General features: G+C 43.5%; 1 protein-coding gene across 3 annotated transcripts in view; it reads right to left on the bottom strand.

Moving 5' to 3' along the window:
• Positions 1-706: 706 nt before the first annotated feature.
• Positions 707-15,195, bottom strand: part of RNF130 (ring finger protein 130) — a 57,545-nt gene continuing 43,056 nt past the window's right edge. For 2 of the 3 annotated variants that reach the window (XM_068408423.1, XM_068408421.1), the window contains one exon: positions 707-7,428. In XM_068408423.1, coding sequence (XP_068264524.1) covers positions 7,319-7,428 — 110 coding nt within the window. In that variant the 3' untranslated portion in view covers positions 707-7,318. Of the gene's footprint in view, positions 7,429-12,811; positions 13,002-15,195 lie in introns of those variants that run through there. The other variant, XM_068408420.1, reaches the window with a different exon arrangement.

The raw sequence follows: 15,195 nt of genomic DNA on the forward strand, positions 1-15,195 counted from the left end.
AATAACCATTAGAGAGTCTCCCTGCAAACTCTGGAAGTGTTACAACAGCAGAAAACGTTGACATCTACCATCTCTGTGCTTATTGCCCAGCTCCCAGGGAGGCGGGAATGCCATGTTTTCTTTAGGCCATAAATCCTTTAACCCTGGGATGATCTATCTTCTGTGTTAGTGCAGTCCCCTAATCCCAGCTGGAGCCTTTGGACACTACTCTAATATAAATACTTATTAGCTGGCTGAGCTTTCAAGGCTCTGCCTTCACCCTGATGGCACGGCTGTGTTTGGGAGCAGCACGGTGGTTTCGGAAGGCTGGATGTGCTATGGGAATGGTTCAAGCACTGGGAGAAGGTGCTGAAGGATCCTTCCCTGTGTCACTATCTCTGTGCTTCTTGTGTGCCATGTTTCAGGCGGCAAATGCTGTGGGAAGGTGGATTAGTGTCTCCTGTATATTCATAAGCCACTTCGAACCATGTGGCCTTTAATGGCCTGAGATTTCTAGGCACTACTATAGCAAAATAAAACAATATTTACTACAGGGTGGGAAAAATCCTCTTTGAAACCGGGTCTTTTGACAATGTTGTTCCACACTGTCCTCTAAGATAGATAGATATATATACATATATATAAAAGAAATACTGGAGGGACTGGAGTCACTGGGTGATGCTCTCATCCTCCGGTATTTTGCGAGACACCAAGCTCACAAATGCCATATTTTTAAATTGCTTTTTATTGAAATGTAGTACATTAGCAAACCCTAACTAACTGGTATACACTATTAACATATCGGCAGATACCACGTAACTACGATACAGTGTTATACTTACATCAAAACATGTCAAGCAGTTCTGCTGCTGTCAAGGTACAGTTTCACAAGGGCTGGAAAGATCTGATTGTCGGGAGGGCACCGCACTGCCCACCGCACCTGTGTCCCCGCAGCGTCCCCGTCACTCAGCCAGACCCCTGGGAGCTGCTGGCGTTTTTAGGTTACGTGTGGTCCACCTTGCAGCAAGCCAGTTGAAACAGACTTTTCATTTTACACACACACCAGTTGGGGTGTTTTTGTTGTTTGCTGCAGTCTCCCAAGCTCAAAGGTTGGGGTGTCCCCTCTCTGCTGGGATAAAATGATCCCGTCTCGGTGGGTTCTGTGCAGAGTTAGCCATGGCCTCGAGCAGCTGATCCCGAACAGGCACAGTCATACAGAGAAGCTTTTGGTATTTAACATCTACTTGCAAACTGCAGCAGGGCTGACTGGATAAGCAGAAGAGCAATGCTATCACTCAGAAAGGTTATTCCCCTTTACAGGACTGGTGCGACAGATCTTACCAGTGCTGGGAGTTAAGTCTAGACATATGGAAAAAAGTCTACCTGCTGATGTGGTGGCAACTGAGAAGGCTGCTTTTTCATGTCTCACCTTCCAGTGCAAACACCAAGCGAGCCCTGTCAGGCTGGGACGCTGCCTTGCTGGCTGCAATGCAGGAACCACACGAATCTGCAAACAGTAGCTTTGCTTTAGTGGCCTCAAACGCCCTATTCAACTTCCCTGGCTCGACAACAGCAAAGAGCATCAACTTTATTTTCAAGCCCAGACTTTCCTGTGCTGCAGCATGGGAGGACTGCTGAGCTGTTTTCTGTAAGATCCTCCCAGTGCAGCCCAGGTAGGCGCGAAGGCTGCGGGCAGATACAGCCTTTACTGCCCGAGACAGGCAGAGGGTGTTACAGACACAGGCATGGCAGATGGAGAGCAAATCTAGCCATCCCATGGCATTACCACAACCCAGCAGAGCTGCTCTCTTGGGAATTAACGGCTCTTGTTTCCCCGAGGGGTTCGGGCAACTGAAGACCAAGTCAGAGCCAAGCAAAGGCAAGATCCACAGCACACAGGAAGCAGCAAAAAAAAAGGCAAACGGTGCAGCAACTGCACACAGCTGAGCTCAGGGCAAAGATTAAAAAGCTTCTTGCTCCTGAGGGGCTCAGTGGGTGGATGGAAGTGGAGAAGGGAATAGCCCGCGCCCAGCAGGAGCGAAGGGAGCCTTCACGTGCAGGTCCAGCAGATTTTTGGGCTGTGAAACCCCAGTCTCAGCTGTACAACACAAGCTTATGTTACACCTCAGCCTTGCAATGAAATCACTCTAAATAGCTTCAACTTTCAGTAGAACCCTATGTACTTCTTACTTTGCAGGAATATTAATACTTAATTATTAACTCTTTAGGGAAGGGACTATTTTCGGGCAACACCTTATACCACAGGGTCCCCACACCCAGAGACCCTGGACATTATTGCCATAAAAAGAATAAATACTCAGACATTATTGCACAACCTACACATCCATCTCTGTTCATCTGGGCATCTCCATGAGGCTCGTGGACTGAGGATCTGCAGGGATCCAGATCCACAAAACAAGCATCCCATAACAGCAGCCCACATCCCACACAGCCTGCTTTGGCTGAGAACAACCCACCAGGACCCTCCATGCTCCCATGGACCGTGATGCTGGTTTGGAGCGATGAATCCCCTTCGAGGGGCTGGCCTGCACGGTGACAGCACGGTGATGAAGATGCCAGTGGCCAGGTGGATGGCAGTGCCTGCACAATGGGGACCTTTGTTAGGCCCTCAGGAGGTGAAGAAACTGGTAGTAACTGATGGGGTGGAAAGGCAGAGATTAATTGGGGAGAATTAAGAGTGTTTGGGAACATTACAGGCTTTTAAAAAGAGTTGGTGAATGAAAAGATCAAACAACTGACATAGATAGAAAGGTGCCGATTAGTGCTGCTTTGCAAAGGCTTTCATCCCCCCAAAGCACTTCACAAGCACCAGGTCGACCTGATGGGCCCCTGCGAGGTCGGGGTTTTGGCCAGCAGGTCAGGACATCACCGACTGGGGGTTATGCAGCACCGCGGCCCCGCACCGGGAGCAGAATCCCGGCTGGAGCCCTGCTCTTGTTACTGCATCCCGCGAGGAAGGGGTGGGGGGTACCACTTTTCCCCTTGATTACTTCAAAGACATTGGAAACAAAGCAGAAAGGAGCACCAACCTGCAGACGTACAGTCTACCTTTCTCTTGATTTCCCCCCAGTCTGGTTAACTGGAGCATCTTTCCCTCTCTCACCCCCTCCCCTGCTCAGCGGTTTCCACCCAGCGTGCCGGAGCACAGGCTGCCCTACGGCACTACGCTGTGGTGCCGCAAGGCTAGCAGGGGGAAAGAAAAGGTGAAGATACCTTTAAATATAACAACACATATGCAAGCTGTCATGGCACATCACGCACTCTTCTGCACAGCTTGTGTTGGAAAATCAGGTTACATATGGATGTGTAACACGGGGTGAAAAAGGAGTGAAAGCTTCACTTGTGAAGTTCAAGATGTTTCCTGAGGTCCCTGCCCTGAGCCCTCCTGCCCTTCCCTCCCCACCCCACAGGGCTGGCAGCAGCCCCGCGGCTCTTACATGTGCCCCGCCGTGCCTTGGCTTGTGCACTGCCATGCTACTTGCTTTGTTGTAAAAAACAGATGAGAAAAAAAATATGTATTTTTAACAATTAAGTCAACTCACTCCCCAGTAATCAGGCTGCAGAGCTGCCTGAACTTCAGCTCAACCCTGATGCCTTCATCCTTCAGCTCCTGACCTACGACTGTGACATTATTTCAAACCTAAATTGGGCTAAATGAGTCCAGGAGCCTCAGTATGACCCTTGCCTCCTGCAGGCCTCCCTCCGCTCTTCAGTAGCTGGTAAAGCTCTTGGCTCTCCCAATCCTTTGCACTGTTTTACATGAGCGTGTTTAAAGAAAACAGAAGATATGTAAAAGATGTGTAACATAGTCCTAAACATATTTATTTAACTATTTTTGGTCTCTCTTTGGCTTATGTAAGCTATCTGGCTATTCCTATAGCATCCTCAGGTGCCAAGGCAAGCATCCTAGAAGCAAGGGGACAGTGCAATCAGATACCAACACATGAGCTCACTGGAGGGAGTAATCGTGAGTGTCATTAAGGAAATTTTAACATGCTTCAAATGTAATACTTAATGTTAGTATTATAGATAAAAAGCACACTTACAGTCTGTTTTTTTTACTGGCAATTATCCTCTAAGAACACAAGCAAACCTTGATTTTACAAATGTCTTACTGGAACATGCAAAACTTTCATAGAACAGGAGGCTGGGAAAGAGAAGGTGAAGTGCTAGGGTTTAAATAGTTTAGGGAAATACTTGGAGATAAAAGCTTTTTTTATATGTAGAAGTCATAAAATTAATGGTTTCTGTTAAAAAGCACTTTTTTTTTAAACCTTAAAAATTATTTTCCAAGTTACTGGCACTTACAGTTCTTGGCAGATTGCAGTATATTTTACTTCTATGAAATGACTCAACCATACACAGCACCACTGCAGCAGAACAAGAACAACGATGCTCATCAAGCTTTTTTTATATACTGATTAATATTAAAAGGAAAACCTCAAACTTACCAGCACAGCCCAGAAAAATCACCCACGTTGCTGTGGTGCCTCCTCCCCATCCTGAATATGACTAAGTCAAGAATGCCTGCTACGGCACGTCCCAGCATGCACGTAGGGATCAATTGCTTGAACTAGCTTTTAATTTTTCCAGTGTTGCAAGATTTTCCCAAATCCGGGATGTCAATTATAATTGTCAGCTCCCTCATCCAAGATGCTACAGCACAAATCCATTTTTATATCACTACGCCAGACCCTTATCTCCACAGAGGCAAATCTTCCCTCCCCCTGCTTAAAACCAAGATGTTAGGTTAGAAATAAGGAGATTTAACAAAATACAAATGACATTATTTATTATTTTGTCTTTGGGGGCTTTGTACTTTCTAATGTTTCTTTTAATTTCCATGCCTTTTCTAGCTTTTCTCTATACTCTGGCACACAGCTGGTGAAAACAGTCCCAGTTGGAGCTGAGAAACTGTCAGTTTTGTTTTCGTGCTGAAACCATGCCCCGGTGACCCTGGGGCAAATCCCTGCGTCGGGCTGAGGCAGCCCCTACGAGGAGGATTTGCTCGGAGCATCGGCACCCCGCGCAGTGCTACAACAGGCTCCGCTACCCAAAGCCCCGCTGGCGGGGTCTGCACCGAGCCCGGGCTTTTGGCACAGGGCAGGCTGTCGCGTGCTTGTTGGAGACACCCAGATGTTGTATTTAACCATGAACACCCATGTGTTGGTCAGTTTATCGTAACCTGACTGCCCACCACGGATGAAAACGAGCCCTGTAACATCCTTCAGAGATGGTGATTTTTCTCTCGGGCGTTTGTTTTCGGAAGTCCTCCGCTCTCACATGTCTGCCTGCTATGATCTCACAGACATAATTACAAAAACAAGGGTTGCTCAATCAGCCCTTCTGCCACCCCAGCCAGGCTGGGTTTGGGAGCTCTGCCCGGGCTCGCCGGCGCTGTCGAGAGCTGCCCCCCTCTTTGCACATCTGCAAGGCGAGGAAGGATGCTGACCATGACCTGCTGCCGCTCAAGCCACCGGCTTGCATTTTCTGCGACCTTCACTTCTGCTTTGTAGGAGAAAGTGGGTGTTGAAATTGTGCTCTTAAAAAGTTTGGGGTTTAAGCGTATTTCTAGAGTGAGCTGAATGACAATAAAAGTGCGTTTGGTAAATATAAACGTGGGTATTATGAGAAAAACCTCCCTGCACTTCGCACCACCCACTCTTGAATTATCAGATTAATTAACGCTGATGCACAGCAACAAAAGTCAAAGCACATTCGGCAAAGAGGATCATTTCCTCCTCTTACAGAGCTGGGTTTTTCTTTTTCTTTTAAACATCCGTGTTAAAGACACAGCTGAACCACACTTCAGGTAAGGATATATGTCAAGCAGACTGCTATACCATTAAAAAACATAATAAAGGAGGGGAAATTCCCCCGCTTGTAGCAAAAGCGGATGAAATTGAAGCGTGGCAGGGTATGTCTTACCTTTCTTTTTGGCTTAATTGATTTCTCAAGATTCCTATACAGAGGGTGAAGCTTTGTTTCACGTTACAAGGACACAAATGCGTTTCTACACCTACAGTAACTTAGACTGCAATGGAGAAAAATCCAAACATTCACTAAACAGCTACACATTGTCCGGTAGGAAAAGGTGGAGCAGAAGCGCTCGCTCCTCTGCGTCTGCTCATTTGAGGAACGCCGTGGGTGACTTAACTCCCAAGGTTCCTCTCTCGCTCTCCATTTCTGCATTACTCCTCCAGAAGCTCACAAACAATACTCATTTCCCCACTGCTTTTGTCACATGATGGTAAAAATTGATTTTTCCTGCAGAGTGTCAAAGCAGTCGCTGCTTTCCTTTCTTCTGCTTTCTGCGTTCCCGTTATTGATGTCAGTGGGAAAGGGCACGGCTTAGAGAATGTTTGTTATTTAACTGTTGCAGATCTCAACGGGAGAACGGGATAAGAAGCTTACCTCTTACATTACCTCATGTAATGCCAACATGCTGGCTTTTAAAAAACCTCAGTGAAAAATTCGGTGGGTTTTTTAAACACCCCCCTCAAAAAAAAAAGTTAAGTGAGAAAGAAAGCTAATTAGATTCCTGCATATTCAAAAAGTCTAATGGTTTTCAGGTAGATCAAGTGCTGGTTCTGTGAATGTCCTCTCTATAGAGACTCACTTGACTTGAGCTCGCAGAAGGACCAGAAGTATATTCTCTGTAGGCCATTTTTCTCCTGCTTCAGTTGAAATGGAGAAAAAACCCCCAAGCATCAAGTTCCTTGAAACCCTTCTGCAAATGCAGGTCCTCTCTGCAGCTTCAACGTCAGACTGTCTTGCTATTGTCCAGGGTTACGTGGGTTGTAGGAAACTCAATGCACTTATAAAGGTCCCTTTCAGAAGGGGCTGTTTCACAGTAAGGTTATGGATTGACCGAGATATACGAGTGCTTTTACCAGTCACTGGCCATCTCCTCTACAACCGGTTCCCTTTCTGACATTGCCCAACCATCCGGACAATTAAAAAAATGGAAACAGCAGACACCTGCGTAAGAGACGCATTTGCAGTACAACACAAACTCTTAGGACCACCGTAAAACCTCTTCTGCATCGCCGCGGCTGGACCGACACAGCTCCCCATGCTGTTACTCAGCAATTTCCATCAGACAATCTTGCTTGCGCGCAACTCTTTGTCAGCTCAAAGATGCCACCCTCAGAAACCACCACAGCTGGTCTTCGTCTTTGCAATCGAGAAGGCGGGTTCGTGTTCTGGAAAAAGCAGCTCTTCTTCAGACAAGAGAGATCCATGGAAAGAGTACACAACAATAGGAATGAGAAATGAAAAAAACGGAAAAAGGGCCAGGAAGGAGCATGGATTCCTTTCAGGTTTTGTTCTCGTCATACATGTCCAAGGCAGGCTCGATGGTTGAGAACTCATTCTCGTAGACCAGGCTTCGAGGGGACAGAGAGTTACGATGAAAGAAGTGACTGCCTACAAGAGGTAGAACAAAACCTCATTAGGAACACGTGTGAACAACGTAAGAACGAAGTAAAGCATCTTTGTACACAGGCGCTGACCGCAAACATGGTATGCACGGAAAAAATAGCCACCCTTTAACACAAACCAGTAACAGCCACATGAAACAGTTCACCTCCATCCGTGTGCTCCCCTGCCAGTTCAAAGCAGCTGCTTTCCATACACATGAACAATCCCACCTCAAATGGTTCTTTCAGATAAAACAGGTCAAGTCTGAGCAAGGCTGGAGTTTCGCACTCGGCGCTTGCTGTTGATTTACAGGCTTGTAAAGCACGTACGTGCTTCCTCGAGAAACCCAGAAACCCTTGGTAGGCGCCCAGTTCCCTTTGCCATGCACCAGCACAAAGTGCTCCAGCATGGGTCAAAAGGAACGAGCAGACTGAGCGAGGAGGTCACCAAGGATTGTCCAACCGATGCTGCTGAAAGCCTGACCTCCTCCAGAGCTCAGCAACCTCCATTCACCCAGAATCACCATCTAAAAATAGGCACCTACATATTTCCTTACACAAAACCAAAGAGCCCAACATTGGTGATACCCAAAACAAGCACCAAGTGGCTGTTGATAGGGTGGGGAATGGAAGTTCATTATTTCCCTCAGTGGCCTGGCGTTCCTGTGTCTGTCCAAACCCACAGAGCTGCTTTGCAAGGAGCCCAGCCCTACTGCTATGCAAACGGTTCTCTCTGAAAGCATCTATCAGATCAGGCCCTTGGCCAAAACGTTTCATTACTGGGTTTCTCGATCCCGGGGGGATTAGCTGGGAGCAAGGCAGCAGCCTTGATTACAATACACCAGGCAGCCACATGAGCCAAATTGGAGGCAACTGAAAAGCTTCCAAGTTCATCGAGAAGGCACTCAGCAAACCAAGGTGCCTCCAGTTTCAGGCATCAGTGGAGCAAGATGCTTAGGGGATTGCAGTTTTAGCCCTGGCAGAATTTAGGTGCTTAAATCCTCCTTTCTTTGCCAAATTTTGAGTCCAGCCTATGCCCTTCTGAAATAAAGAGCTTACAAAAGATATGTGGGAAGAAGAATTCAGCTGCTACTATCCAAAACACCTTTTTTCCTTCCCCACTCACCCAAAAGACAGAGACTCAGGAAAGAAAAAAAGTCCTTATTAGCATTAAAAAGAAAAAGCTAGAGTTATAATAAAATGCACAGAATTGTTGAAAGAGCAAAAGCGAAGATGAATTTTGCACTTATCAAAGCAGAAGCCTCGTAACAGCACTGCCTGGAAGAGCTAGGGACACTGTAGATGGGCTCCATGCAAACTCATTTTACAAGCTGCCATCCTGATTTGCACCAAACTCCGGCCTGAGCTGCCCAGCAATGTGTGTCCAGGTCAAATCCATGTTAAGAACAGCAGCAAACTGAGGCTGGGCAACCTATCTGCTGCCAGTTCCCTAAACCCCCTCCAAACCTCTCTTTTATCACCAAAAGCCAGTACACACGCTCACTCCACCACTCGCACTGAGAAGGGGAAGTTCTCATAAGCAAATGAATTTATTTTTGATCTTGTAGTTAACTGGAACAAGTGAAATTAGTAGTTACATTGCACAGGAGTGAATTGCTCATTCTGCCAGGACCATATACCCAGGTGCTTGGAAGAAGTGTACTGTCTTGGAATATACTTTGCAGAAGCAGTTGGTAGTGATGAGGAACACCCACTTTCTAGATCTGAACCCTCTCCCAAATTTACAGGTTTCTAAAACTGGGCAATGCTTAAAATAAAAAATAAAAAGTTGAGTTTTTGAGGCAACATAAACTTGGAACTATGACCTCCAGCTGATCATAGCCTGTCTTCAAACAAAAGACCTGAACCTACTTGGAAATTATACCAGATAAAACTGATTTCAATATTCTTGAAATGTGTTATGGGTCAGGATCATTTAATTTTTGATGACCAAGTCTCAGCTGGCAGTTGAATTAAGCCATGGATATTGGCTGTTTCATCTCCCTTCCCTCCACTCGCTGAAATGCTACATACTGAACAGCCAGTGCTGAGACAAAACAAAGGGGATTCTCAAAGCTTGGTGTTGCTTTTGTTTTTATGACACAAAAATCAAACAAGGGATTAGGAAACAGACAGCCCAGGCCGTCATTTCCTCTGTGTGTGCCCAGACTTTCACTCCAGCAGATTCAAGGGAGAGATTTAATCAACAGACAGACAGGTCATCTGACAAGTATTTTAAATTAATCTGGAAAAAGGCACTGTATATCCAACACCTCTAAAATTATTTACCGTGATGTCTTCTTGCTTCTTAGCAAAATAATTTTAAGCCACACACTTCCAGGAAGGCTGCATGTTTCCATACAGATACAAATCTCTTGGCTTTCATACCACTTTGGGACACATAATTCATTCTTTTGCTAAATATCTCTCTCCTCTACCATTCAGTGCAGCCTGCCCAATGCTGAAAATCCAGTTGCTGCTCAGTGCTTTCCACACTCTATCTTCTGGTGCTCTAATAACCAGGTTGGTATCATTGCCCACAACTTAGTCAGAGAAACAGAGTCCGCAGGGCGCAGTGACCCAGCTACGCTCATCTTCATGCATAAAACTCCTACTGTTTGTTTAAAAATGTGGCATCAGTCCAGTTGATAAATTTACTACATAAATGTATTTTAAAGACAAGTAGAAATATCCACAGTTCCAAATTCAGCTTATGAATCTGTTCTTCCTATTTTGCACTTAACAAGAAAGACCAAGATTTATCCCTTAGGTATGGAAAACAAATGGGAAGTCTGTGTTCAGTTTTAATACATGAAAATGAACCCTTCAGTGCACCCTGCCACTGTTCTTCATTATATATTTACAAAGAACTTCTCAGATAACTTGTATTGAGACTGAAAATTAACACACTAGCCTGGAGTTGATCTTTATACCTACCGTAGGATGCTACAGAAGTGGGCACGACACCAAGGCCAAAAATTCAAGAAACACAGCATTGTTGTAGCACAGCAGGTGCATCAGGAGTGAGTATCACCTGGTGCTCCCTTTCCATCTGAAAGTATTTTACTGCCCTCACTCATTAATCAGGGCCACCTTCTGCCACAAGCTGCAGTCCCTCCAGAACTTCTTAATGTGGAAATGCAATCAGCGCACTCCTTATCTCAGACAATCTGTTTTAGACACCCTCTCGGTTAAGGAACAGCAGAGCAGGAGTATTTCATAAAGCATCCTTTCCTGGAAGCCAGCTGTTCAGCAAGGCACTGCTACTCCCCTCTTGAACTGTACCCTATCACACCCTCCTGTCAGCCCATCGCAACATCTGGCAAGAGGGACCAGCTCTTCTCCTTTCCTCTCCCTATTATGATTATGCACATGAGAGTAACATTACTCATCTTTTATGTGTGGATATCTAAAAGCACGGCAGGCAACAAAAGCTTTGGGAATTTCCTTCTTGTGTCTTTCCAGAGTCAAAAAATTGAGTTTCTGGAATGGTGCAGAGTCTATCTTTGAACATACTTATTTCATTAATATTAGATTGCTAGCCTGACCTGTAATTAACCTAGCAGATACTGTCTGTATTTTCATTAACACTTTGTTCAGATGATTATTAGAGGCTCAAAAGAAAGATTAAAAAAGATGGCCCTGGATTATCTAAATCCCCTACGGAGGGAAATGCACTAGAAGCCCAGTCAACGATTTTGTTCCCAATACCACTCAACTTCTCCTTCTGCTGCTGTTCTGTAGAAGAAACACGAACTGGAACTGTTTGTGGTGCCTTTTGCATCCCCGTCCCTGCGCGTCCCTCCTGACAGCATTAAAAAGCACTTAAGGATTCTTGTTTCAAGAGACAAGCACAAATGTATCCATTTTACTATTGCTGTTGAGAGGTGGGTGAAAAAAATGTCACCCTTCTGTTTCACAGCCTGTACCCTAAATCATGCTCTAACCACATTCCTCCATTTTTGGCAACAACACTCAGTTGACAAACACTGTATTTTACACGGAGACAGTCCTCAGACACGGTATGTTTGAGGGTTTTTTCCTCTTCATGAGTAAGTCCAATGGGGTTTTCCAGTCTTTCAAAATGCACTTACTGCTCTGTGATTGTTTTGAAGTTTCTTTCAAAATTTCACAAGGACACACTGAAAAATAATTCTATTAAATGTACTGAAGCTATCACATACTTCATTTGTTATTATAAAAGCTGCCTTCTCAGCTGAAGCCTGCTGGACAGATAAGAATTAAGAAACTATTTTAATGTAGACTCTGGCTGCATTCCTAAATTCTAAAAGTACCTATACATAAAAATAAAATTAAATTAAATCCTCTATTTCCCAGTACATAAAAAAATTAAATCTTAACAGTAAAATTGGTTCTCTCTGTTCATTTAATCAAATTAAAAAGCATTAGGTTTTGAATGTCTACATCTTGACATGAGAACAACAAAACCAACCAAACGCAGAATAGGTTTTAAATTCTATCATCAGTTATATTTTCCTTACCGATTTGTTGCCTTCATCTACCCACCTCATTAACGCAAGCATTAGCATTTGGCTGTGAATCAGATCCACATGTTTTAACTGACTGTTGTGAAATTACTCATACACTGCTTGCACAAGTAAACTTGCGTGAAACAGCACGGACAGCGATGAGAGATGTTTTCCCTCTGCCTCCTCACCAGTAAAAAAGCCACGGCAAGAGGGGACGTGTTTGCACAGAGTTTCTACATCACAGTAAACACTGTTATCAATCTTTCATGATCTGAATTTGAACAAAACCAAACCCCTGTCACTAATATGAACGAAGGCTTCACAGATGACAGTGGGGCAAAACGCTACCTTTTCACTCGGTATTAGGAAGGAAGAAGTGGTTTAGAGTAGCTTCACTTTTATCAGAAAGAAGGGTGGGGTGAAAGGAAAAGACAGAAAAAGTTTATGATCTGTATGTCAAGAGAAGTGTTGCAAACCGTCAGCAATGCCTGACCTGAAGACAAAAATTATACTGCGATCCTCCCAGTGCGACACAGGAGTGTTACAGGAGAAGACATGGAGAAAATGTTCTTATTTCAAATTAATTCTCAGCTGGAGGCATGGTAAGCCCGTTATATACTAGACTACTTGGCCTAGCTTTATTCCCTAACAAGTTGGCATGGAGCAACTGCTTGTAACACTCGTTAGTCATTCCAGTGCTGGGTGGCATCATAAGAATGGCACGGCGTGAGATTTCCACTTGTTAGCTTGTGTGTCCCAAAACAGAAAGGGAAGAACACAGATCTGCAAAGATGAAATCATTCAAAGGAAATAAAGCACCTTATAAAATTTACAAAAGGCTGTCAGACTTAAGTACTAACCCAGAAAGTCCAAGAAAAATAAAATTCTCACAAAGTAACATTTCATAATTAAAGTTATTTTATTTCTTCACTTTTTCCTTAATACAAAGCTTTGGCATCAGCAAATTTTATGAAAAAATAGAATGTACTAAATAATTGCTTGTGCTGCATGATCGATAAATGATGCATAAAAATAGGTGTCTCTCTCCAAGTCAATCAGCCGGAAAGCGTTTCTTCAATACCATTCTGCTCTGTGGGGCAGGAAAAAAAAAGGAACAAAATATTTATGTAAAGTTAATATTGCTAATACAAAAAAAAAAAACCCCTGTAAAAGTAAGTTAGTGAGAAATGATTAATTATACAAGGCCAGAGCATTAAAAGAGGTCTGTACTCCTCACATCATTCTTACAGGACCAGTAAAACAGACAGGACAGCCAGAGGTTTGAGCACTTCTAAACTTTTGAGGAAACTCCATCTGCTACTGAAAACTTTCTCTAAGTGGTGCTATCCAACACCTGGGCTTTTTGGACTTTAAAACACAGTTATACAGTAATTTCTGACCATTCCCTAAGCAGCAAAGCAAAATGTGCTGCTTTTGTTCCTTTAAATCACTACCTAAATCATTTAATAGTACTAGTGCATGAATATTATGAGACCAAGAGAAAGCAGCTGGTTCCTTATTTTCTTATCACACAGACAATGTTTACTTTTATCAGGAACTATTTAAAAACACATATATGTGTGTATATATACATACACACAAACATATATATACACACACACACATAGTTAGATATGTATATACACACAACTCCAGAACTATTGCTCTAAATAAATATGTTTAAGCTGCGGGAAGGACATAGAAAAAAAAAGGAACAGGACATGTTTTTAGGTGAATTTTAATGCAGAATATTTGGCACCTTTTACTTGCATCAGCACATTACGTGGCCTCATTCTTGCTACTGCTGTTTTCTGATAAGAAAAAACCCTCAGCTTCCTCTTGAAACACTACCATAACAAATGTAGGGTACGCTAGCATTGCTTTTTATATGGGGAACAGCCTAAAAAGCACATATGCTGTTACGACACCTAATTGAAATTGCAGTGAGAGGGAGCTGACATATATTTGGCACCATATTCAGCACAGGAAGTGCTTTGTCTGGCACTGGGGAACATAAGGTGTCAGTGAAACAATAAATCTAAGCATTAGTGTCATATATACACATTTTAAACTGTTTAAAACGAGTAGTCAAACCTAGCTGCACTTGTGGAGGCTGATTAGATCCTGAAGGATTCAGCTGAAAGGCTGTTGAGGTTAAAGGCTACAGCTAGGTACCTCAGTTACCTAAATAAGTGATTTTTGACAGCTCTGGTTTCTGTGGTTAATAGTTTTCTTAAGTCTGCCTCAAAGTACACACTCCTGTATGCTCGTATTTTCATTCCTATCACTGGGAAAGCAGCTCTCCTTCCATCAGCAAGTCCTTTGTTTGTACTAAGGGAACATCACTGTGAAAACACTTCGCTGGAGGCCCTAACTCTCTGCCAATGTGAAGGAGCTTGCCCTTTCAGTAAAAATACACCCAGATCCCACTGAGCAAATGACAGCAAAAAGAAGAGTTGCAAGGCAAGGCAGAAATGCAACTGCTATCAGTGCCCACATCTAGATGATCCTACAAGGGTGACAGTTCCTTTGTCTTCTTCCTAATGATGTGGAAATGCCCAGAAATGCAGACATTCCCATTTCACAATCCATCTTGCTCCATGCTTTCCCAAGCTATTTTTCAGTGCAGATTAACTATGTTCAGCTACAGCTGTGTTGCCAAGCTGCTGATCGATAGTTGCAGTTTTAAGATTTTGACAAATGGAAAAAAAAAAAAATCAGGAGACTTGATAGGGCTATTTGAAGTTCTAAAACTTTTCTTCATTAAGCCCTTTCAGAATTAGCATCTGAAAAGAGGAGGAAAGGAAGATTTGCAAATTAATGGTAATCAAAGGTCCCTGATAACCAAAACCTCTAAGAACTTATTATAGCCCCTCCTGAAGATTAGCTTGAGATTGTCTAAAATTTTACACTGGAGACTATTAGACATGTTTCCATCTTATTGAGGGCACCTTATAATTTCCAGACAGCAATAAAAGTAAAAAAAGCACTTCTTTCTCTTATCTTAAAAAAAAATAATACAAAAAAGAAAGTTATGTTTATAAAGCTACATTTCCAGGAGACTGCCTTTGAGTCTCACCCCACTTTTGGTAACAGATCAACACATTAATGGAAACTCAGCTGCATCAAGATGCTCAGAGTCAAAGAAAGATGTCGACACTTTTCCTCCCCAAATAAATGAATTATGATTAAATATATATCATGAGCCCAGATGTTCCGTACACCTAAACGAAAATAGCTAGATATATCTAGTTAATGTATCTGCAGAACAGATTTATACTTGC

This window comes from Nyctibius grandis, chromosome 10 (genome assembly GCF_013368605.1).
Source record: "Nyctibius grandis isolate bNycGra1 chromosome 10, bNycGra1.pri, whole genome shotgun sequence".
In the NCBI taxonomy this organism is placed as follows: Eukaryota; Metazoa; Chordata; class Aves; order Nyctibiiformes; family Nyctibiidae; genus Nyctibius; species Nyctibius grandis.